The 26,252-nt window shown below is 44.2% G+C and overlaps 1 protein-coding gene across 1 annotated transcript in view; it reads left to right on the top strand.

Moving 5' to 3' along the window:
- Positions 1-6,482: 6,482 nt before the first annotated feature.
- crkl (v-crk avian sarcoma virus CT10 oncogene homolog-like) overlaps positions 6,483-26,252 on the top strand; it is a 49,054-nt gene continuing 29,284 nt past the window's right edge. The window contains exons 1-2 of the mRNA XM_084326469.1: positions 6,483-7,954; positions 25,576-26,029. Of these exons, the coding sequence (XP_084182595.1) occupies positions 7,644-7,954; positions 25,576-26,029 (765 nt within the window). The 5' untranslated portion in view covers positions 6,483-7,643. The remainder of the gene's footprint in view (positions 7,955-25,575; positions 26,030-26,252) is intronic.

Raw genomic sequence — 26,252 nt, 5'->3', positions numbered from 1 at the left:
AGGGTTTGTGTCTATAGTGGAGCGAGTCTGTTTTGAAGCGCCAGACTAATCCTAGTGTCATTTCTTGGGCTTCTCCTGGGATTGTCGCCATCCAGGTCTCGCTGCTGGCAGCCTTGTCTGCGGAGGAGAGGCTGCGCAATACGTGCGGGTCACTGCTGGCCCACTGCCTGAGATCAAAGCCTCCTTTGATTAGGGAGGCGCGTAACTTGATTAGGAGAGCCTCGGCTTCTTCTTGAGTCGAGACGCTTTGTAGACAGTTGTCTACGTAGAAACTGTTCTTCACACTGTGTTGGACCTCTTCATCTGCTGCTGGGTCCTCTGTGACGTGTTTCTGTAGTGCAAATGTAGCACAGCACGGGCTGCATGTGGTTCCGAAGGGGAGTACTTCCCACTGGTAGATGGATGGGTTCTCATCTCCGATCTTCTCTCTCCATAGGAACCGTAGCAGAGGCTTGTCCTCCTCTACTAGTCTCACTTGCAAGAACATCCCTTTGATATCCCCGCTTATAGCCACCTTGTCCTGGCGGAAGCGCAGTAGCACGCCTAGTAGGGAGGGGCCGAGTGTGGGGCCGGGCAAGAGCTCTTTATTCAGATTTTGGGATCCGATCTGGTAGCTGCAGTTAAACACAATGCGATCCTTGCCATTGTGATGGACCTTGTGATGCGGCACGTACCATGATTCGGTCGTCTGATCGGCCTCTTTAATGTCAATCTTTGTTACGTGTCCCGCTGTGATTAGCTTCTCAATCTCAGCTCGGTACACACTCTGTTGAGCGGGGTCTTTGGCTAGGCGCCGCTCTGTGTTCAGTAGATAGCGCTCCGTGGCGTCTTTCTTTGCGTGAAAGGGGGGCATTCCCTCTCGCCTCAGGAGTGGAGTTGCGTATCTCATCACTCCGCCGACTGTGACTCTCTTTGTCCCCTGCTCGAGTAGGTGGATGGCGTAAATGTCTTCTTTAGAGCGAATGTCTTTCTTTTCGTTCTTAAAGGGCATTGTCTCTAGGGTCCATAGCCTCTCGACATGCTGCAGGAGAGTGGTGTCTTCTTCTGTCGTTCTGGAGTGGAAGCAGCTAGTGGCTGCGGTTCGGTTGAGAGATTTAGCGAGGGGGCCTTGTAATGTCCATCCTAGGCGGGTCTCGACTGCTGCAGGACAGCCTCGGGGGCCTGTATGGACCCGGTCAATCGGGACTATGAGTTCTGCATGGTCGGAGCCTATCAACAGGGTCGGGGTAGCGCCGTCTATGAGCGGGATAGGTAATTGGCGCAGGTGCACATATTTATCCATCAACTTGGTGACAGGGTAGGTGTACTGCGAGAGTCCTATTTCTTGGCTGGTGAAAGCATTTGTGATCTTGTACCGTCGCTCTGGCTGCCCGTTGGCTGCGATAGTGAAGGAGACATTCTCGCCCTTTATCGTCTTTAAATCTCTTCTTATTGTCCGAATCGTCATTTCGTTCTTGCTCCCCCGCAGTCCCAGTTGAGTCGCAGCGGAGGCGAGCAGAAGGGTTTTCTCTGACCCGTCATCAAGGACGGCGTAAGTGTCCATGACTTTATCCTGGTAGCTCAATGTCACACGGACTACCTTTAAGAGCACTTGAGCTCCGTTGCTGCTGGCGGGGTCAATGTACATGACACTTGCCTTGGTGCCGCTCCGTGGTGCAGGTATAGGCCGTCTTCCGTTACTATCGTGTAGTATATCTAGATGGGCTCCATCGCACCGGCTGCACCTTTTCTTTAGGCGGCATTCGGCTGCCATGTGGGGCCGCGCACATCGATAACAGCGCCGGTTGGACTTTATCCATTGGCTCACCTCTTCTGCATTCATCTTTGTGAATGAGTCACATTGTGACAGCCAGTGTTCTTTCTCACAGTAGGGACACGCTATCTTCCACTTCTCCTTTCTCGAGGGGGTGCTGTGACTCTTACTGCTCGGTACTGACTCTGATTGGTGCATGACAGTCACCGATCTTCTTCCATCACTTATTCTCCTGGGTCCCTCTCTGGAGCTTGGCGTGCTCCGCCCGAAGGTGTCCAGTCGTAAGCTGCTGACCTCTCTCGCCAGGAAGTCGGCCAGATCAAGGAGGGATGGCTCGGGGCCGTCGGGATCTCGGTAGTCCCTCTGCCGCCGAAAGCGCTCCTGTCTTGCGGGTGGCAGCTTCTCCAAAATCCTCTCAACGTTAGAGTTGGCGTACAGCTCATGCCTGCCCTTCTCCCGTTGAGCTCCCAGCATCCCCACCAGGGACTGCACTTTGATTGACAGGTCGTCTAGTGAGCGATTGTCTGTGGCTGGGGGTAGGCGGTCAATATGCCTTATCTCCTGGATTACGTAATCCCATATACGTCCATATCTTTGATCCAGCGCTGCAAGGGCTGCTGTGTATGGGGTCGAGGAGGTAGCATAGGCTAGCGCTATATTGTGCGCTCGCGGTACTTTCAGGTGCTTCAATAATATTGCATACTTGTGGCGTTCATCAACGACATCCACCATCATTGTCTCTAAGCACATCCGGAGCTCCGTGTACTGTGCTCGACTCTCATAGGCGAAGTCTTGGAATGACGGCGTGGCGTTGTATGACGCCGTGGATGGCTGATACATCGGCGAGCGTTGGGGGAGAGACCTCCTGGGCGAGTCCCCTCTTGCGCCTCGCTGTGGGCTGGTACTGGCTGGGTACCATGGCCCGCTGGTCCAGGTACTGTTCCTCGGGGCTGGTCGTGCGTCGTGCTCACCCGTAAATAGAGTCGGGGCCTGTAGCGCAGCGCCGCGGGGTTATAGCCTGGACTGTATGGGACCTCCTGGTCCGGTGGAGTACTGTGCTGTCGTCGGGCTTGGTTCTCCTCTTCTCCCTCTTCTTCTTCTATCAAATCTTCCAGATCTTGTAATCGTTTATTTAGCTTCTCCGCAGTGTAGGCCGCTCCTTCCTTGTAGCTGGGTCTCGCTTGGACCGGTATGGGAAGGGGGTCTGCGGGGGGTCTAGACTCGGTCTGTTGGTCAAGTTCAGGGTCGCTTGCTCGTTGCGGTGACGCTGCTCTTGACTGCTGTCTCGACGAGTTCCTTGAGCCCCTGGCGGAGGGAGAGGGAGTTGTCCTTTTGATCAGCTGCTCTATTAGTTGCGCTTGTAGTCGGTCGCGCTCTGCGTCTCTTTGGGCACCGGCAGCGGTGCGCTGGGCGTCGGCGGCGGCGCGCTCTGTTTCTCTTTGGGCACCGGCAGCGGCGCGCTGGGCGTCGGCCCGGTCTCTTGCCATATTCTCTTCCATCTGGAAGCGTCTCATCTCCAGACTTGTGCGCTGTTCTTCGCTCCGTTGCTGTGCTTGGAGGTGTTTGCGCTCGCTGGTCGCCTGGGCTTGGAGACGTTCGCGCTCGCTAAGCGTCTGTGCTTGGAGCCGATCGCGTTCGGTAGAGGCTGTCAGGCTGACGAGGAACGCCTGTTGTAGTATCCTCTCCGCTTCGCTGGGGGAAGGCGGTAGTGGAGGTGAGCCGCTCCTGCGTGAACCGCTCCTGGGGGTACTCGTTGGGGAGTCCTGGAGCTCTAGTTCCTCGGCGCTCTCCTCTTCTTCTTCCGTGCAGAGTTCTCTCTCTGTAGGGTTGTCTTCCTCCCGGGGCGTGTCGGGGACTACTTCTTTAGTAGTGGCGGGGGGTAAAGGCATGTCAATTCCCTCCTGGTCCCCACCGTGGGCTTGGTCAGTTACATTAGGACCTACTAGGGCCTCTGTGGTCGGGGAAACCTGGTCGTTAAGGTCAGACATAATTTTACTTTCTACTTTTACCACGTTTACCGTTTGTCGAAGGCTAGGTAGTTGACTGACAGTGTAAGCCTCTAAGTACTGAGGTGTCTGTCGTCTGCGCCGCGGGCGTTCTAGGTTAGGAGGATCGTTTCGTGGAGTGTTCATCATAGGCCATTTCGATATTAATAACACTATATTAATATTACACTAGTTACTAGGGATGGGTACCGAATTCGGTACTTTTGAGGTACCGAACCGAAACACGTCGGTACTACCGAGTATCGAATCAAGTGAGAAACCGAAAAAAAAATAAAAAAAAAATAAAAAAAAATATTTTTTATTAATTTTTTTTTTTACTTTTTTTTTTTTTTTTTTTTGACTTTTTTCTTTTCATGTCAACGTTCACACGCACAATATATGCTTACCTAGGATTTGACTTGATTCAACAACAAAGCAGTCGGAGCAATGACAAGCCGAAAACTGTCGAAATTGTAGTTATTTGAAGTTTGGATTTTTTTTTTACGACTGAGGTAGGTAAATAACATTTTTACAGTTTTCGGCTCGTCATTGCTCCGACTGCTTTGTTGTTGAATCAAGTCAAATCCTAGGTAAGCATATATTGTGCGTGTGAACGTTGACATGAAAAGAAAAAAGTAAAAAAAAAAAAGTAAAAAAAAAAAAATTATAAAAAATATTTTTTTTTATTTTTTATTTTTATTTTTTTAAAGTACCGAAAAAAGGTACCGTTGGGTACCGGTATCGATTCACAGGTACCGGTACCGGTATCGGTTCAAATGTGAAAGGTACCCATCCCTACTAGTTACCCTCCGGCTCGAAGGACCAATTGTAGCTGAGGGGTACAATTCCCTGACTGTATTGTTAGATATGATATTTAATACCACTACCTCATGTACTTTAACTTCTGGCCACCCAGTACAAGATATAAGTATGATGAACACTTTCCCACCTGATGAAACGAACCAACACAAATGTACCAAATCGAATATTTAATACAGCAAAAGGTGTATACAACATTCACTTAATTACATTTATGATTTGAAATATTGAATATGCACTTTTATGGCAAATGAGTATTCGTAGGTAAATCAACATTGAATGTCCAATCTCTGGTTGCGCAGGGAGTAAGTATACAACCTGGAATATTTAGGAAACGATAGCGATGGTACTTAAATGATTATAGCTGGATACACTAAGGGGGGGGGGGTCCCGCTGGTTGTAAGACAGTAGGAGGGGGGGGTTAGAGAAGCCGCTGGCGGTATCCCATCTGGCCGACGGTGTCTTGGGAGAATCCAAAGTCTTAGACACAGTGCCCACAGAACCTCGGGCCGCAGACGAATACAGCTGGACCCTCTGTGGAACGGTATCTGCCGGTCCACAACGGAGAGACGTGGTGCGACCTCACGTGTAGAGCGCCGCCTCACCTGGAGTCCTCTCCGGGGGGTAATTCCAACACTCGACAGTGTTGGCCTTTATCCATGGAATAATCAAAGCACACAAAGCATAATCCAAGAGCCGTGGAAGGCTCGCCGTCGTCGGGTAGAGTAATCCAATATACAGGTCCAGTCGCTCTTGACCCGGAGCTCCTCGGATGCAATCACCACTAGGGGTCTGACCAGCCTGGATAAGCGTCCAGATAACGTCAGGAACGATGGGGGTACTGATAACTGTAGAACTCGAACCGAACGATGCACCATACATAAATAGACTATTATTAGCTTAATAGAATACGTCCAACTCGACGGTATGGTGCCAAACTATGACCATTCAACTATTAATCTACACGATATCTCAATGCCTATTCTGGGCCAAGTAGGCCCTACTACACCGCACGTGCATCGTGGGGAGGCTTTTGCGTCTGTCACTCTGTTGGAGGGTAAAGAACTGGACTAAAAGAAAGTTCTACTTTACAAGCGCCATATATATATGCGCTATGAACAAATAGTACCATTCGTATTTCGCCCGGCATATTACTGCGCGGAACCGGGGGTTGCCTCGACATGTTAGGCGGCACGATTGAACTTGGACCTAGGGGTATGGCAACCTGGCGCCAGGTTCTCGTCCAATGGTAGAATGAAACTATTATGGGCTGTTTAGTAGAAACGGGGATATTCAATGCATATTGTACAAGGAATATACAGGGGATATCAAACGATATACAAATACAATTAAATATATATATATAAATAAATATACATATTCGGTTTAATCTGATCCTTCACAACAGTACTGTACTTGTGCTGTATGATGACAAACACTTGAATCGAATCCATTCATTAACCCCATCAGGGAGTTAATAAGGCCCCTCAACCATAAACCTTTCTTCGGTACTGTTTACAAAAAACAACATGTATATTATTATGACTGCTCTTCACAGTCATCCCTATTGTCATGGAAACATGATTGACACGAGAGCTCTGCCCTGGCCAGGGTGTCAAAAGCCTCGCGGCGCCATGGTCCGTTCTCACCCAAAGCAGCCGTGTCTAAACAGCGCGGCCTCATTCAAGTCATTTCCGATGTAGAGGCGCGCATACTGCCGCGAGGTACCACGTGCGCTCCTCTATATTGGAAATGAATTGAAAGCAGCCGCGCGCTGCTATACGTTTGGCAGCTTTGGGTGAGAACGAGCCATCAGTGACGTAACAAACAGACGGCGGTGCCGCGGTGCCATGGGAGCGCGCAGACCCGCCCATCCATCCAGACGCCATTTTTTTTAGGTCTCGTACTCGGGACTCCAGCGGGCGAGAGGAGGAGGAGTGGAGCCGAGAGAGGCAAGAAAACAAACAAGGGAAAGTATTTTAAAATACTTGAGTATTTTTGTTCAACGCGAGCCGGTGGTGGGGGGACACGCTCGCGAGCTATATACCTTGTTGTCCGGTTTTAGTAACAACTATTTAACGGCACCGGGGACGGGGAGGCGAGTCACTCGTCTTAACGTGAATTCCGTTTGTTTTTTTTGTGTGGAAGACGTGTTGCAAGGGCCGCCATTTTTGTTAAGACCTCAGAAAGTCTGGAAAGGATTTCTATACACTTGCTTTACACACACAGAGAGAGTGACGTTAGATACAAAGTACCACACAGTGTCGCTTCCGGCGGCGCGAGGCTAACCGTCGCTACATTGGTATCACACGGTGTCGCTTCCGGCGGCGCGAGGCTAACCTGCTACAGTATCACACAGTGTCGCTTCCGGCGCCGCGAGGCTAACCGTCGCTACATTGCATCAACATGGAGGTCAGTAGTGTGATGATGATGATGATGAGACAGTGAGAGAGAGAGAGACCCTTCCTTCCCTCGCCCTGCTACTACACCGACCTGAGGAGGAGATACGACGTGTTTCGATAGAGAGATTATACTTTGTTGAAGAAGGGACGAAAAGAGGAAGCGTCCTCTTCCTCCTCACGGTGCAACAAACTACTCTTTTTCTCGCAGCTTTTGACTAGAGAACGAAAAGGAAGCCAACCGTCTGTTTGGTGGTGGAGTTGAAGAAGCCACACTACTACTAGTCGCAGCCTGTCTTCTTCTTCCCTCCCCGAGAGCCGTCAGGTTGGGTGTGTTTCTCTTTCTGGTGTCTCTGTGTGTCTTTGGGAGCCTGCATATTTTTTTTGTTTTGGTGGAGGGGGCTAGAGAGCACCGGGGTAGGAGCCGTACCGGGAGCAGCGGGGGCGACGGACGCCCTGCCGCCTCGAATCTGAGTGCCAGCTCAGTCAGAACCGTGTGGTCGTGATAATAAGTCCAGCGACGTTTGTTTAATTTATTGTTTAAGCGATATCTTTTTTTCTATGTTCTCCTCGCAGACGTATTATTAATTTATATATTTTTTTCTTCTTGTATTTTTTTGTACATTATACAAAAAAAACGGTACACCGTATTGTTTTCTTTAATTAATTAATAAACATCCAACAACCATGTCCTCCGCGCGGTTCGACTCGTCCGATCGCTCCGCGTGGTATTTCGGACCCGTGTCGCGGCAGGAGGCGCAGAACCGGCTGCAGGGCCAGCGGCACGGCGTGTTCCTGGTGCGCGACTCGTCGACGTGCCCCGGTGACTACGTGCTGTCGGTGTCCGAGAACTCCAAGGTGTCCCACTACATCGTCAACTCGCTGCCGAGCAAGCGCTTCAAGATCGGGGACCAGGAGTTCGAGCACCTCGCCGCCCTGCTGGAGTTCTACAAGATCCACTACCTGGACACCACCACGCTGATCGAGCCCGCCCCCAGGTAAGAGAGACCCGGAACACACAGATTGATTGATTGATTGATTGAACATTTTATTAACAGATTGCAGAATGGGTACAAATACAGTATGGCTCAATACACATTGTTATGGGGATGCAGACCAGAGAAAGACTTTCGTCTTGTTTACATCAGGGTCCCCCATTTTCAATTCATCGTAACATACATGACATACAGATAGACAGTACTGCTACATTTATGACATACCAGATCTACAAATACAGTACTGTTTGTGATAAAAAAAATAGTCTAAAAAAGAGAGTATATACATTTGAGGGGGAAGAAACTGTACATTGGAGGAGGTTGGGTAGGTGGGTGACAGGTACCGCAGTGCTGGGTTTTGTCCAAACGACCCCGCGACAAGTGCCCCGACTATACACGGAATTCTAGCACTATACTTGGACCCCAGTCAGATTCGATTCTATTTAAATGTATATTGTATGAATTGTCATCATGCAGCACAAGTACAGTACAACGAAAATAAGTTTGCCATCTAACCAGAGTGTAACAATGAAGTGCAATAACAATATATAATGCACAAGTTATTAAATGTGATATATATATATATGTAATGCGTACTACTGAATAATAGTGGATCTAACGTTAGCAAGCTAAGTGTGCATAGCTCGACCTGGCTGTGTAACGTTAAGTAACTTGTGTTCCACTGGGAAAGACCGTTCATCACTGCATACAATTTGAAGTAAGCGGTGCACTCATCTCATGCTACGAACGGACACACACACGTCGTGTATAGAAGCGACTGCTGACACAGAAGCTATTTCTTTTATGGAAATTCAGAAAGTTGGCTCCCAATTTTTGTACATGCAAGGGTGGCGAGTAGCCTCCGTAATTTACCAGCCAAAGAGTAAATCTACACACCATTGGCGCTTGGCGGGTGCTTATTTTGTTCCCTGGTGCTAATCAGATGAATGTATAGTATTATTATTTGATACAGGTATAAAGACACTGGCAGTAGGTCATACTAGCCAGTGGTATGACATAATGCTAATGTCTGTATGTAATAGTATGAGTATGTACGGTGATGCAAGTATAAAAAGGTGAAACTGGTATAAATATACTATGGTAGTGAAACATGCTGGTATAAATATTAGGGGTGGGAATCACCAGTTTCATCATGATACGATACGATATCGATTCTTTGGACAACGATACGATATTTGCCGATATCACAAAGTCTCTCACGATACAATACGATACGATTAGATTCAGGTGCCTGCGATCGATATGAGATGATATCATATGCCCATTTAACACAATCAGTTATGAGACTCGCCACAGGATTTTCAAAATAAGAGTATCGATATGAATCGATCTTATTACATCGCATCGATCCGATTCGATCGTTGATAATTACATCGATGTATCGATCTGGATCGATGTATCGTCCCACCCCTAATAAATATACTATGGTAGTGAAACATGCTTGTATAAATATACTACATGGTAGTAAGACATGCTGGTATAAATATACTATGGTAGTGAAACATGCTGGTATAAATATACTACATGATAGTAAGACATGCTGGTATAAATATACTACATGGTAGTAAGACATGCTGGTATAAATATACTATGTTCAAGCTTTTACAGTGAAATGCTTGGTTCCCCCTGAGATTGTGCTTCATACAGTAAAAAGAATAGAGAGACGGAACAATATACAACTAAAGTACAAAATGCAAACTTTTTAAAATGCTAAAATGAGTTGTGTGAACAAGGATATATGCAGATACATCCAATAGTTGTATATTAATATATATGGTATTTAGTCATTTAGCTGACGCTTTTATCCAAAACGACTTACAAGTTTTGTACGACAAGTCGGCCTGAATGGTACAGCTTAATATACATGGCTATCATACAGTAATATCGGCTGAATATACATGGCTATCATACAGTAATATCGGCTGAATATACATGGCTATCATACAGTAATATCGGCTGAATATACATGGCTATCACAGGGCTCTACGCTAACCTTTTTCACTAGGGGCACAGGTGCTCCTAAATGAAAAAAGTTAGGAGCACACAAAGAAATTTAGGAGCACCCAAAAATATTTAGGAGCACAGTATTAAATGTATATTTGTACTGTGCGTGCATGTGTGTAAATTAGCTCTTACTACAACCCTGCATGTTTACATTTTGTATTTTGTACTTGATGTTCATTAACATGTGCTGTCCCTATCAAATAAACTATCAAATCAAACTACTGCTACAAAAGTAACAGTCACTTAACTTTAGCTTTTTCCCCTTTTATGCATACAATGCCTGTGTTTTGGCTGTGTTGCTCTTCTAGAGAAATAATCCTTTCAGGGTTGCCTATTGAAATACTGTACACCTCCAGTACAGAAACATTGTTTATGAGTTTGCGTGTCAGGTAGACCATTGATTGACAGTCGAGTCTGCCAATTACGTCACACCGCTTGCACTCCGGCCATCCGGCGCTGGACCCCATTGCCCACCTCTGCTGTTCATAACGCTAGCCAAGTTAGCTGTACACACATACACAGTGGGCCAGTTACTTTGGTGTAGGGGTGTAACAATGCATCGATCCTAAGGGGAAAATTCAACTACATCGATTTGAAAATGTTAGAATCGATTATCGCAATTTTAATGTGTACACAGTGTTATGTTGTTATCATGTCCGTTACAGTCAACACAACGGCATACGCTACTGCATCAACGTTATGATTAACAAAGCAAGGCATTCGTTTTGTTGCATTAAGTTTCAAGTTTCTTTCAAGTTTCTTTAATAGTTGTCATACAGAAGTACAGAATACTTTCATACAAAATGCTTCTTACTGTTACGCTCCAGAGACTGTGCTAGACAAGATAGTATCAAATGACATAGTATAGCATGTAATTTAGAAGAAGAAAATGAGGTCACAGTGTTCGGTATAGACATATGTACAATGTTCTGAGTTACCATATAATATACAATACTATGCAGTGTACTAATGTACAGTACTATATAGTGCAAAGCAGAAATGGGATGAGGTATATTACGTTATATTGCTATCGCTAAATCTAGGTGTTCTAAAATATATTGCTATTGGTAAGACTAGAAGTTACATGTCTCGGGAAACTCGCATATCGCAATGGTGGCGTTTCAGGAAGTAAACAAGCCAAATGAGAGCTTCCGATTGGTCATTTGCTTTATTTCTCATGAAACCAGTCACGTCACTTTACTGTGATTGGCTTGAGTGCAATGTGGGACTTGTAGTTTTTTAACGATTCTCGCGGTGGAGAAAAAAAGACGAGAGAGGCTGTAATCTGTACTCGCACACCGTGCGCGTAATTGATTTTTACGGTTCGCACACACATATTTTTAGGGGCATATGTGAGCAATTTGGTCGCACTGTAGAGCCCTGTATCATACAGTAATATCGGCTGAATACATGGCTATCATACAGTAATATCAGCTGAATATACATGGCTATCATACAGTAATATATAGGTAGACTATAGGATATGGTTGGCATGGAGCCGGTACCGTGATTAGCCGTTGAGGTGTGGGATGATGGAACCCTGTCCTTCTCTACCCGCTGAGCTACACAACATAGTTAAAAACAACAACAACAACTTACTAAACACCTTTTTGTCTCCTTTTCGATAACGGAGCCTCCCACCGCCTCCCGAGTCCAACATACTAGGCTGTCTATTTTTACCAGAAACCAACCTACATTCTGATCCTGGCTGCAGAAATAGCCCCAGCGTGCTGCTACAGTGATTAATCTGCAGTCTTCGTCAGTCATGTTGGCCCAGTTTGAGACCTGCTAATGTTATGGTCCTCTTGGTCGCGTTCCTCCAGCCTCTAAGCCAGCGTGTTACAATAACACAACCTGACTCAGTGAATAGTTACCTAACTCCAGCCTCTAAGCCAGCGTGTTACAATAACACAACCTGTCTCAGTGAATAGTTACCTACCTCCAGCCTCTAAGCCAGCGTGTTACAATAACACAACCTGTCTCAGTGAATAGTTACCTACCTCCAGCCTCTAAGCCAGCATGTTACAATAACACAACCTGACTCAGTGAATAGTTACCTACCTCCAGCCTCTAAGCCAGCGTGTTACAATAACACAACCTGTCTCAGTGAATAGTTACCTACAGGGAGCGAAATTAACTTTTTGACTCACCGGCCAGTGGCGGGTAGATGGGAAGAATCTACCCGCCAAGCATATTTCTTACCTGCCAACTTTTTTTTGATAACATTTTTTTTTATTATTATTTTATATAATTTTTTTTTTAATAAAATATATATATTATATAATCATACTTGTGATTGTGTTATCTGCGAGACATCGCCACCTCGCTGTCTGCAAACAGCTCCACTGTCTGTGTGTATACTCGAGTGGCCTCCAGCTCCAGCAAGGATTCTCCGGGGGTGCAGCTGGACCCTAAACGCTACATTCAGCATGCAAAAGAATTCTCCGGCGCTGCACCTGGACCCTAGTCAGCAGCCCTCACTCATGCAATGTAAACCAGGGACTCGAATACGCATGTTGTTGTTGTAGGACATTGATGCCAGGAGCTATCTGTAGCTACTGCTGGATGGCGTTGGGACAACGCCTCAGTGAACTATTTAGTTTACTGCGACATTTCGTAGTGACTAGTTACCTAGCCAACGGAGGTATTATGCACTGGACTATTGCTGGAGGATTTGTTGATGTCGGGAGCTATCCGTAGCTAGCCGGCTGGATAACGTTACACAATGCCTCATGTATTAAACTAAGTGAATAGTTGACTGGGTCATTTTGTAACGGTAGCTAACGTTATCTCACGAAGGTCCCACACTGACTAGACTAACGTCACAGTGAGGCAATAGCCTCTGTTTACATGCAGGCATACAGCGGTAGGAGCAGCAGCAGCAGTGCTAACTAACGTCACGGTGACTCGGAGGCAATAGCCTCTGTTTACATGCAGGCATACAGAAACAGGTGGGGAGGGGGTAGCAGCAGCAGCAGTGCGCGGTGCGCGCTTCATGTCTGTGCTGAGACAGCGAGTGAGAACTCCGCTAAAGAATTGGATCATGATTTTCGGTTTTCACATGACTATTTGATTGCCCGTCACACGGCGCTCAGACGTCTCAGTGGGAGGCGCCAAACGTAAAAACTGAGCGCAAATGGCGGGTGGCGCTCTCTAGTTTCGGTCCCTGGTTACCTACCTCCAGCCTCTAAGCCAGCGTGTTACAATAACACAACCTGTCTCAGTGAATAGTTACCTACCTCCAGCCTCTAAGCCAGCATGTTACAATAACACAACCTGTCTCAGTGAATAGTTACCTACCTCTAGGGGTGCACGATATTGATTTTTTGACCCCGATACCGATAACTTTATGCTTCTCAAGCCGATAACCGATACCGATAAGCAAGTTCAAGTTTCTTTAATAGTTGTCATACAGAAGTACAGAATACTTTTATACAAAATGCTTCTTACTGTTACGCTCCAGAGACTGTGCTAGACAAGATAAGTATGAAATAACATAGTATAGCATGTAAATTAGAAGTAAAAAATGAGGTCACAGTGTTCAGTATAGACATATGTACAATGTTCAATGGAATAGACGTTCGATGGAATAGACGTAACTGAGTTACCATATAATATACAATATACTATGCAGTGTACTAATATACAATACTATATAGTGCAAAGCAGAAATGGGATAAGGTACAATTTAGGTACAATTTACAGTAAGGTGTACGAGTTGTAGTGCAAATCCTTTATCAATAAATATAAAGTGTGTTTAGGTGATCTAAAGTGTGGAGAGTGGGTGCTGCATTGTGTTGTTTGTTTAAAGTGAGTGTGTGCGTGTGGATGTGTGTGCTGTGTGTAGAGCTGCCGCGGTATTGATGTTTTCCTTACCGCACGGATTTGCAAAATATTTCCTACCGCCGCGGTTATTACCGCACGCACACAAAAAAAAAAAAAAAAAGTTTGAATGCATTTTTTTTTTAGTAGTAGTCTACTTTTTATAGCATATAGCCTGCCTCTAGTCTAAATGTTGATCTTTAGAGGATGACTTTGCAGCATGAATATTGTTTGGGATTCGGCAAGCACGCATTAGTTATTGAAAGTGAAACACGGATTCGAAGTTTCCCCTCTGGTCGTGCGCCGTTCACTCGGTGTCGCGGGCAGGGGTGGTTACCCCCCCGACCCTTCCTTATTATTATTACTATAAAGTTACTACTTTATAATAAAGGCATTCGTTTTGTGGCATTACCATTATATAGTTATACGTTCAATAACATCAGCGTATTTACCGGACCATCTCAGTTCCTTTCTTTGCTCAGAGCGTGCTGAGTTGTCCCATTCTGCGGTCTGTTAATAAAGTTTTCAATCAGACAAGTGTATAGAACGAAGGGCTTTTATTATAACATTCGTTGCAGACTGTAAAATCATTATGTCTCGTTTAGTACTCCTGAGGAGCGATGGTAGTCCACTCCGGCGGGGAGTTAAAGCTAACGTTATTAGCCGTATTGTGATGAGCTCTGATCAATGGCTGACATTCAGGATGTAAAAAACTGCAGGACGCTCCCAACGTGTGACGCGTCTCTCTTCTGACCAATCAGTGGTCTGCAATGTTTCACGTGACTTTTCTGGTACCCAATAGGGTCGCTTGGAACCTCGCTAGAGGAGTAGGGTATATCTGCAGAGCCGCAAGCCCAACGAGAGGACTCAGAGGAGGGTACTTCATTATTATTATTATAAAAAACAGCGGTGATGCGGTATTCAGCCTACTCTGCGGTGGCCGTGATGTAACAGCAATACCGCGGTAATCGCGGCAGCTCTAGCTGTGTGCATTTGGTGGTTGTTGTATAGTGTTTATTGTTCGTTGAGCAGCCTGATGGCCTGGGGATAGAAGCTTCTTCTGAGTCTTTCTGTGCTCGCCTTGAGACTCCGGTATCGCTTGCCTGACCGCAGCAGTTCAAAGAGGCAGTTGTTCGGGTGGCTGGAGTCCTTAATGATTCTCTTAGCCTTACCCCTGCACCGCTTGTTGTAAATGTTCTGGAGGGTGGGGAGCCCCCCTCCAATTGTGCGTTCGGCTGAACGTGTCACTCTTTGTAGTCTATAAACCGATATTTATTGTATTATACAATTTTTTTTTTAAATGTATATTCCTGTAGTTTTGACCTAACCAGATTAATCATGACATGAGCTTTACTACTATGAACAAAACAAAGCCAAGACAACAGTTTTGACTGATAGTGACCATATTTATTTTTCCAAATGAAAATTCACAATCCGTCAATAACTTATAATACATCCAACCTAACAAGTCACCTGCAACATCACCACCGCTACGATGGTGTGTTAAAAGCCTACGACGGCGCGAGCAGCTAAAGCTGCTGTGAATCCAAAGCCAGCTACAAAGGAACCCTTGACGAGGCGTTTGCTAAATTAAAGAAGTTTGACAGAAATGACCCAAGGGCTCAAGCCGCTAGCTTTTAAGCAGTGCTTGGTGGTGCAAATTAACCTGGCTACTACGGAGCAATAAGTGACTGCATATTCAACCAAGGGTTGCATCACAGTCATGAAAGGGGCTAGATTTGCAGCAGCTTTAGCTGCTCGCGCGTCGTCGTAGGCTTTTAACACAATAACACACCATCGTAGCGGTGGTGATGTTGCAGGTGACTTGTTAGGTTGGATGTATTATAAGTTATTGCCCTTTTCCCTCCTCGTGGAACTTCTGCATTGCATTTGTTACAAATAGCAAGCAAACTTTTTTCCTCTGAAACTATTCCCACACTACCGACGCCATCTTTGTTTACATCCGCGCTGCTTCAGAAACTTACGTGGCTACGTCACAGCTAAGAAAGGGAGCGCTGGATTTGTGTAAAGTGCCCTCTTCCTAAACCACATGATATCAGTCGTACCACAGTACTGGCAAAACGGGAGGAGCCTACAGTAAAAACAAATAAACAATAATACAAAAATTATATTATCGGAGCTATTAATAACGTTATCGGGATGACGTCATAATTGCTGATATCGGCCCGATAATTATCGTGCATCCCTACCTACCTCCAGCCTCTAAGCCAGCGGTCGGTTACAATAACACAACCTGTCTCAGTGAATAGTTACATCACAACCTACCTGACACAGTGAATAGTTAACACAACGGTGTTAGAATAACTAGAGTTGTTCCGATACCGATACCAGTATCGGAAATGCCGCAGATACTGCCTAAAATGCTGGTATCGGTATCGGCGAGTACCCTCTAATGTTGCGCTCCGATACCATATGACGTAATTTATCAACAACACTGCGGACGTTCGGCTCTGTAGATATACCCTACTCGCTGAGTGAGCATTATAATTTATAAAACAAACGTGTGCTTAATCGACCGTGAATTAAAGTGTCAATTGCCATTTGTCATTTTAACAGCAGAGCAGATACTTTCTTAAAATGCCATCGTCCCGACAGAGCGCTGTTGACAGGGAGCTCTGATGAGTTCGCTTGGTGGCTGGTGTTATTAGCATTGAACAGCTACAGTAACTGAAAGCTAGCTTTGACGTTACCTTGGCTAAAGTTGGGGCTATTCATAATCCAGCAATAATGGCTGCAGACCTGCAAGCAAAGTACAGCAAGTTGGCAAAGGAGTATTCCAAGTTAAATCACAATGTCACCAGTAACCTTACAGTCTTCTATGGTCTTTCCGTATACCGGTAGCTCATGCTAGCTAACCTACAGTAGCTCACGTTAATGTCGTCATTGCACAATTGCACGTCGCGTACACAATTAATGACATGTTGCGGACAGCCATATCGGCGACAATGTTTAGCTTTTAGTGCCAAATGATAAGAGTCTGAGGCGGAGTCTCAAAAGAGAATGTTGAATATTTATTGTGCAAAAATCACAACAGTTCCTCTGCTACTTCAACGGAGCTTGTAGACTGAGTAGGGTATATCTGCAGAGCCACTGGGTAGCGAGTGCAAAGCGAGTGGATCTAGAGTAGGGTATATCTGCAGTGCTGCAGCCCCATACTCATTGATTAATGATACTAATACAAATCTATACAATCACCTGTTGAATAAATACCATTACTTTCTAGTTATTACTAAAAAAAACAGTATATATAAAACAGTATCTGTAAAAAAAATATATATATATATATATATATATAATTTTTATACTTTTTTTTTTTAATGTATGCACTGGTATCGGATAAGTATCGGTATCGGCCGATACCCAAAGCTTAGGTATCGGAATCGGATCGGAAAGGAAAAAATGGTATCGGAACATCTCTAAGAATAACACAACCTGTCTCAGTGAATAGTTACATCCAGCCTCTAAGCCAGCGTGTTAGAATAACACAACCTGACACAGTGAATAGTTACATCACAACCTGACACAGTGAATAGTTACATCACAACCTGACAGAGTGAATAGTTACATCACAACCTGACAGAGTGAATAGTTACATCACAACCTGACACAGTGAATAGTTACATCACAACCTGACAGAGTGAATAGTTACATCACAACCTGACACAGTGAATAGTTACATCACAACCTGACACAGTGAATAGTTACATCACAACCTGACACAGTGAATAGTTACATGACAACCTGACAGTGAATAGTTACATCACAACCTGACACAGTGAATAGTTACAATGGGGGAAATAAGTATTGAACACATCAGCATTTTGCCCCGTAAATATATTTCCAATGTGGCCATTCAAGTGAAATTTTCACCAGACTTCGGTATTAACTCAGGGAATCCAGACGAAAATCTAAACATTAAAGCCCATACATAAATAAAGTTATGTGTAATAAAGTGGAATCTTGTGAATCTGTATCTTCAGATGCTTCCACAAATGTTCAATTGGGTTTAAGTCGGGTGATTGACTGGGCCATTCCAACAAGTTGATTTTCTTTCTCTGAAATCAACTGCGAGTTTCCTTTGCTGTATGCTTTGGATTGTTGTCATGGTGGAAGGTCCACCCACGTGTCATCCTCAGCATCCTGGTGGATGGCAGCAGGTTCATCTTAAGAATCTCTTGGTACATGGCTCCATTCATTGTTCCTTCAATGATATGAAGTCTGCCAGTACCAGGAGAGGAGAAGCAGCCCCAGACCATGATACTTCCACCTCCAAACTTCACTGTTGGTATTGTATTATTCAGGTAATGTGCAGTGCCATTTCTCCTCCAAACATGGTGTGTTGTGTGACAGCCAGAAAGTAACATTTTGGTCTCATCTAACCAGAGTACATGCTCCCAGTAATTCACTGGCTTGTCCAAATGTTGTTAGGCAAACTTTAAACAAGCTTCAACATGTATTTTCTTCAGTAGTGGAGTCTTGTGGGCTGAGCATGCACAGAGGCCATGGAGGTGGAGTGCATTGCCTATGGTCCTTTCTGTCACAGTTGTACCTGCTGCCTCCAAGTCTTTCTGGAGCTCTTTCCTAGTGGTCCATGGCTCTCTGGCTACTCTTCTAAGTATCCTTCTGACTCCCTGATCAGAAATGTTGCGAGGAGCACCTGTGCATGGCCGGTTGATGATGGAGTGATGTTGCTTCCACTTATGGATAATGCCCCCAATGGTGCTTACTGGAAGATTCTGAAGTTGTGAAATATGTCTTTAGCCAATTCTATTTTCATGATTTGCAACAATCTGTTTGTGAAGGTCTTGAGAGCTCTTTGCTTTTACCCATAATTTGGTGTTTCTTGTGTGGCACCTTGGTAACAAAAAAAAACATTTTATAGCCCATCAATATATTCTAACCCAGTTGACATTATTAGCACAGATAGGAGGTAGAGTTGCCTCCTAATTAGTTTTGGTTTTCAGCTATTTCCTTGCTGTGGTGTACTGCTTTTTCTTAGTGTGTCCAATACTTTTTTTCCTGTTTCATTTCCACTTTATTACACATAACTTTATTTACATATGGACTTTAATGTTTAGATTTCTTATCTGAATTTCTTGAGTTAATACCAAAGTCTGGTGCAAATTTCGCTTGAATACGCTCATTGGAAATACATTTACTGAACAAAATGTTGATGTGTTCAATACTTATTTCCCCCACTATGTACATCACAACCTGACAGTGAATAGTTACAAACTTACATCCAGCCTCTAAGCCATCGTGTTATAATAAGTTACATCACAACCTGACACAGTGAATAGTTACATCACAACCTGACACAGTGAATAGTTACATCACAACCTGACACAGTGAATAGTTACATCACAACCTGACACAGTGAATAGTTACATCACAACCTGACACAGTGAATAGTTACATGACAACCTGACACAGTGAATAGTTACATCACAACCTGACACAGTGTATAGTTACATCACAACCTGACACAGTGAATAGTTACATCACAACCTGACACAGTGAATAGTTACATCACAACCTGACACAGTGAATAGTTACATGACAACCTGACACAGTGAATAGTTACATCACAACCTGACGCAGTGAATAGTTACATCACAACCTGACACAGTGAATAGTTACATGACAACCTGACACAGTGAATAGTTACATCACAACCTGACAGAGTGAATAGTTACATCACAACCTGTATTACTGTACATAATAATACAACATTGTACATACATCTGATTAGCGCTATTACTCAGTAGTAGGGGTGTAACGATGCAACCTCACAACGATTAATTTCGATTACGATTATTCAGGCAACAATTCAATGCATCATGAAATCTCTTCATTTCACCTCGATTCGATTAATTTTCTATCAGTTAATTCCCCAATTTTTTTTGAATACACACATGTGGCTGGGGGGGCGGCTAAGTGGCGCAGTGGGCAAGGCGCTCGCCACTAACGCAGGGGATGCTGGGTTTGAGCCCAGTTCTCTGCATTGCTTCCGGCTTGGCTGGTCGTTCATACTAATAGAATTGGCAGTATTAGGGGGTGGGAAAGCCGGTGGGTGGGGATCGGACATTGTGGACAGCGACTCCTACAGGTCGGTTGGTGCGCCTGTACAGCAGAATCAGGAAGCAACGGGGGCGGCGTGAGCCTCCCACGCGTTACTCCTTGCCGCTGAGAGATCGCGCTGTACAGGTGAAAATATGCGACAGCTGCCTCGTGTTCCGGAGGGGACACGTGATGCAAGGCTTGGTCCACATTGCAGCCGACCAGTGGGAGGCATGGTCTAACAACGTTCGAGACAGGGGAGGGTAGAATTGGACAATACAAAAATTGGGATGGGAGAAAAAATAGAAAATGGGGAGAAAAAGTAGATTAAAAAAATGTGGCTGGGGGAACTGATTCACTCGGCATGAATGGACTATAGGCCAATAAAAACAATACAAAAAAAAAACATTAAAAAAGAAAAAGATTTTTATTTTTTATTTCGATGAATTTTGATTATAATCGATTCTAACATTTTCAAATCGATGCAGTTGAATCGTCACATTAGAATCGTTGCATTTCGATTAATCGATGCATCGTTACACCCCTACTCAGTAGTACATTTTCTATCCAGTTTAATCACCTGTACATTGTACTATTGTTACTATTGCACTTTACTGTTACATTTGCATGCTGGTTGGATGCCAAACTTATTTTTGTTGTACTGTACTTGTGCTGTATGATGACAATTAGGGCTGTCTTAAATGCTTCGAAGCTTTGTGCGATGGCACAAGCTTCAAACATTAAAAAAAAATCGGAAGTTAAAAAAATATATATATAAATATATTTCTTTTCAAAAATAAAATTCAAACTTTTTTTTACTTCGATTTGTGTGTGCGCATGGGGCCATTGGGCATAACAAAAAATATTGTTTGTTTCCGGTTGGTTGTCAGTTAAGGCCATGGGTAGGTAGGGAATTTATTTTATTTTATTTTATTCTTTCCCACGGCGACTATGGATAGGGAATTTCTTTATTTAATTAAAATGTTCACAACAACATGGATGCATGTACTCTGCCAGCATGTTTAATATCCATAATACTAAAGGTTTGACTAAGATTTATATGAAACTTCTTTTTTTTTCTTTTTTTTTGATAATTTAAAAAAAATATATATTGGGTCGCACCTAAATCGGCAGGGTCGGTCGGCAACCGGAAACAAACCATTATTTTTTTTAGGCCTTGGGTGGGGCCGGGGGACAAATACACTGGAGGAAAGTAACCCAGCTCAGCACTGCCCAAATTATATCATCACTATTGCCTGTTTGAAGGATATCATCCTCAAACACATATACACCTACATGCCTTGTAGAATTCCACACATAAGAAAGAAAGATACTGGGATGAATAAACAAAATAGGAAATAAAATGTAGAAATGCATGCAATAAATAAATATGAATTTCCATATATGAAATAGAACATTTAGATAAGGTGCTACTGAGATGTTTTGGTGAGTTCTTTGTTTTGTTGTGGAAGTAGCCCTTCTTAAAAATGCATGAACATTCATGGATAATTGGTCTGTAGTGGAGTCTACAAGGTCTACATTGCCGGACCATGTAGAATCCGGACCTTGTAGACTGACATAATTCTGTGCATACGGTAGTTTAGTCTACACAGGCCATATTTCAAATAATCAAAATCTTACTTCATTCATCTTAAACATTCTTGATTTGGGGGATTGGTAGTTCCCATGAAATCTGAAGTTGTTCAAACGACAACAGCGATCCACCTTGAATTAAATCACACAGCCGAGTGAAACCTTGTTGGCTGCGTCAGTCACGAAAGGGGCTACTTAATTCATTAATCCAATCCACTTTATTTATAGAGCACATTTAAAAACAACAAAGTTTACCAAAGTGCTGTACAAGTCCCACAACATAAGATAAAAAATAAAAAAATAATAAAGAACTAAAAAAAAATTCGAAGCTCGGCCCGAAGCTTCGATTGCCAAAAAAAGATTAGAAGGTCAGCCCTAATGACAATACATTTGGATCTAATGTTATCTAATATATAGCACCAAACTATGTATGTATAATTGCCTTGTTTCACTATGACACGACTATGACATTGCAATATCTGTTTAAAAATAAAAGGGGAACTAAATGTGTTTTTACAATTCATGTTATTCCTATGGTCTTAACCCTTTCACTGCCGCGGAAACAGTCGGTAGTGTGATAGTAAATGGTTAACCTTCTGTAGTGTGGCAGTGAAAAGGTTAACCTGCTGTCGTGTGGCAGTGAAAGGGTTAAGATGGTCTCCCAAATCCCCCCAAAACTGGAGCGCTAAAAACTCAAATTTGACATGTCATCGTGTCTCTGAAGGTGCCCCATAGACGAGGAATTGGGAGAGATGGTAAGTACTGTCTGTAAGTATGACACTGAGAACAGTCTAATGTCAACTGGGTTAGAATATATTGATGGGCTATAAAATGTTTTTTTTGTTACCAAGGTGCCACACAAGAAACATCAAATGATGGGTAAAAGCAAAGAGCTCTCAAGACCTTCACAAACAGATTGTTGCAAATCATGAAAATAGAATTGGCAAAAGACGTATTTCACAACTTCAGAATTTTCCAGTAAGCACCATTGGGGGCATTATCCATAAGTGGAAGCAACATCACTCCATCATCAACCGGCCATGCACAGGTGCTCCTCGCAACATTTCTGATCAGGGAGTCAGAAGGATACTTAGAAGAGTAGCCAGAGAGCCATGGACCACTAGGAAAGAGCTCCAGAAAGACTTGGAGGCAGCAGGTACAACTGTGACAGAAAGGACCATAGGCAATGCACTCCACCGCCATGGCCTCTGTGCGCGCTCAGCCCGCAAGACTCCACTACTGAAAAAAAGACATGTTGAAGCTTGTTTAAAGTTTGCCTAACAACATTTGGACAAGCCAGTGAATTACTGGGAGCATGTACTCTGGTCAGATGAGACCAAAATGTTACTTTCTGGCTGTCGCACAACACACCATGTTTGGAGGAGAAATGGCACTGCACATTACCCGAATAACACTATACCAACAGTGAAGTTTGGAGGTGGAAGTATCATGGTGTGGGGCTGCTTCTCCTTTCCTGGTACTGGCAGACTTCATATCATTGAAGGAACAATGAATGGAGCCATGTACCAAGAGATTCTTAAGATGAACCTGCTGCCATCCACCAGGATGCTGAGGATGACACGTGGGTGGACCTTCCACCATGACAACAATCCAAAGCATACAGCAAAGGAAACTTGCAGTTGATTTCAGAGAAAGAAAATCAACTTGTTGGAATGGCCCAGTCAAGTGGAAGCATCTGAAGATCCAGATTCACAAGAGGCCCCTCTGCAATCTTCAAGATTTAAAGACAATCTGTGTAGAGGAATGGGCCAAAATCACACCTGAATACTGCGGGTGATTAGTTACATCATACAGAAAGCATCCTTGGAGCTGTCATTACAACAAAGGCTTCTCCACTAAGTATTGAATTAATTTCAGTTAGTGTGTTCAATACTTTTTTCCTACGTCATTCCACTTTATTACACATAACTTTATTTATGTATGGACTTTAATGTTTTGTCTGGATTCCCTGAGTTAATACCAAAGTCTGGTGAAAATTTCACTTGAATGGCCACATTGGAAATATATTTACGGGACAAAATGCTGATGTGTTCAATACTTATTTCCACCATTGTAACCACTGTAGCCTACATATCATTACCAATGTAGCCTACATATCATAACCACTGTAGCCTACACATATCATAACCACTGTAGCCTACATATCTACATATCATTACCACTGTAGCCTACATATCATTACAGCAGTAGCCTACATATCTACATATCATTACCACTGTAGCCTGCATATCTACATATCATAACCACTGTAGCCTACATATCTACATATCATTACCACTGTAGCCTACATATCATTACCGCAGTAGCCTACATATCTACATATCATTACCACTGTAGCCTGCATATTTACATATCATTACCACTGTAGCCTGCATATCTACATATCATTACCACTGTAGCCTACATATCTACAATCTACATCTACATATCTACAACCGTTCTCATATCTTTATGTTTACTTTTTTCTGTAGTTAATTAATAGAAATTAAGGCGATAAAGTCCCAGCCCTAGTAGTTTTAGAAATTCGAAAGCCCTGGGTCTCTTCTCTCAAAAGACTACACTCAAGTTAGTTTGCACCAAGTCCTCGCGTCAATATTCACCTTTTTCCGACTCGATGCGCTGATATTTCTATAAACTTTTCACTAACACTTAAATCATTGGTAAACAAACATAGTGCTGAACATATACACGTTGACTGCTTTTTTGACAGGTTAGGGTCTTTACTCTTGGCTACATTTGAAAAAGAAATTCAACATTAATTAATACGTTCTGTATTCATCTATTTATAGCGTGATATCAATTTCGTACTGCTCGGGCTTAACACTTTCAGTGCCCATCACGTCATATCACGTTTTATCAGCCCAATGCCTGAATGCCCACAACGTTTATTAGCGTTTTATTTTTTTATTAGCGATCTGAATTCATATTTCATCAACCGAGTCTCCCGTTGGTACAGCAGCCCTGTAGGAGCTCAGATGTGAAAAAACCACCTCTATCGTCTCCCAGATGGTAATGCACCCTTTTGGAATGGACTCAATGAAAATGGATGAGAAAAGAAAAATCCAGAATCCACATTTTACTTCTCAGGCATGTAACCCGAGCCGATCGGATTCATTGTGGACCCTCAGAACAGCGTGGAATACACATGTACAGTATGTAGCGTTGGATCAATAAAAGCGTTCGATATTTGGAATGGCGATCAGGAATTGGAATAATCTTTTTGGATAACATCTGATCTCAGGTAAGGAATCTATTTTACCAGTCTTAGGATAATCAGACCTGTTTTCACAGAGATATAAGCTTTTCCCCTATGTGTGGCTGTGCGAGCGATCAGGAAATAAGATAATCGATTTTTCAGATCGCCTATATAACGTGCATACGTACACATATGCTATCGATAATCTAGCGCTTATTTTAAAACGATTCATAAATAGGCTGAAAAATGACAGTTTTTGTGTATTCTAGAATATTCCAGTAAAGGGCGATTATCATGGAATATTTATATTTTCCTTGAAAACGAGGGCTTTTCAAGATGCTATAAAACGAAAATGAACCGATAAAAAAACTATCCGTTTCAACAATGTTGACTGCAAACAAGTCATTGATAAGCGAGGGGCAGATTAGACACATAGACATAGCCATAATTTAAAACATAGATTAGGCGTTTTAACGCTATCATTGAAGTGTGTGGTGGCACTCAAGCACTAAATCGTGCGCCCCCTGCTGGCACTGAAAGTGTTAAGGGGTTAAACCTGTTACTGGTCCGTTATCTCCCACGGTATCGCTCTCTGTGCATCCCTAAAACATAGCATGACTCCCTCCCCTGCCTCAACACAGTGGCTCAGGAGGTAGAGCGGTCATCTGGTAATCGGAAGGTTCCCCGCTCGATTCCGGCTCCTCCCGGCAGTGTGTCGGAAGTGTCCTTGAGCAAGACACTTAACCTCTTAACTGCTCCCCATAAGCGGGTCGGCACCTTGCATGGTCGCCTCCGCCGTCGGTGTGTGAGTGAACGTGAGGCACAAGTTGTGAAGCGCTTTGGATAAAAGCGGCTCTCTAAAATGCAGTCCCTTTACTCCCCCCAGGTATCCCAACACGGTGACGGGCCCCATCCAGCCCCTCGGGGGCCCCGACGAGAACCAGGAGTACGTCAGGACCCTGTACGACTTCACGGGCAGCGACGCGGAGGACCTGCCGTTCAAGAAGGGTGAGATCCTGATCATCCTGGACAAGCCGGAGGAGCAGTGGTGGAGCGCCAAGAGCAAGGAGGGCCGCGTGGGGATGATCCCCGTGCCCTATGTGGAGAAGCTGGTGCGCTCCTCCCCGCACCCGGGCCAGCAGGCCCTGCCGCACGGAGGAGGCTCCCGCAACTCCAACAGCTACGGCATCCCCGAGCCGGCCCACGCCTACGCCCAGCCCCAGACCCCCTCGCCGCTGCCCCCCGGCCTCATCACGTCCGTGCAGAACGGCCCCGTCATGGCCAAGGCCATCCAGAAACGGGTGCCCTGTGCCTACGATAAGACGGCCCTGGCTCTGGAGGTGAGTGACGGGATGAACGGTTTGTTTACAATGTTATAAAATAATTAGGGATGTTCGATATTGGCTTTTTTACCGATATACCGATATTGTCCAACTCTTAATTTCCGATACCGATATCAACTGATACCGATAGATGCAGGATTGCAGGCCCCCCCCCCCCCCCCCTCAAAAACGGAATAATTTCAGGTAATTAACATTATATATCTCTTGTCGTGGAATTAAC

Source organism: Notolepis coatsorum (genome assembly GCF_963971535.1).
Source record: "Notolepis coatsorum genome assembly, chromosome: 12".
Taxonomy (NCBI): domain Eukaryota; kingdom Metazoa; phylum Chordata; class Actinopteri; order Aulopiformes; family Paralepididae; genus Notolepis; species Notolepis coatsorum.
This window is presented reverse-complemented; position numbering and strand designations above follow the sequence as displayed.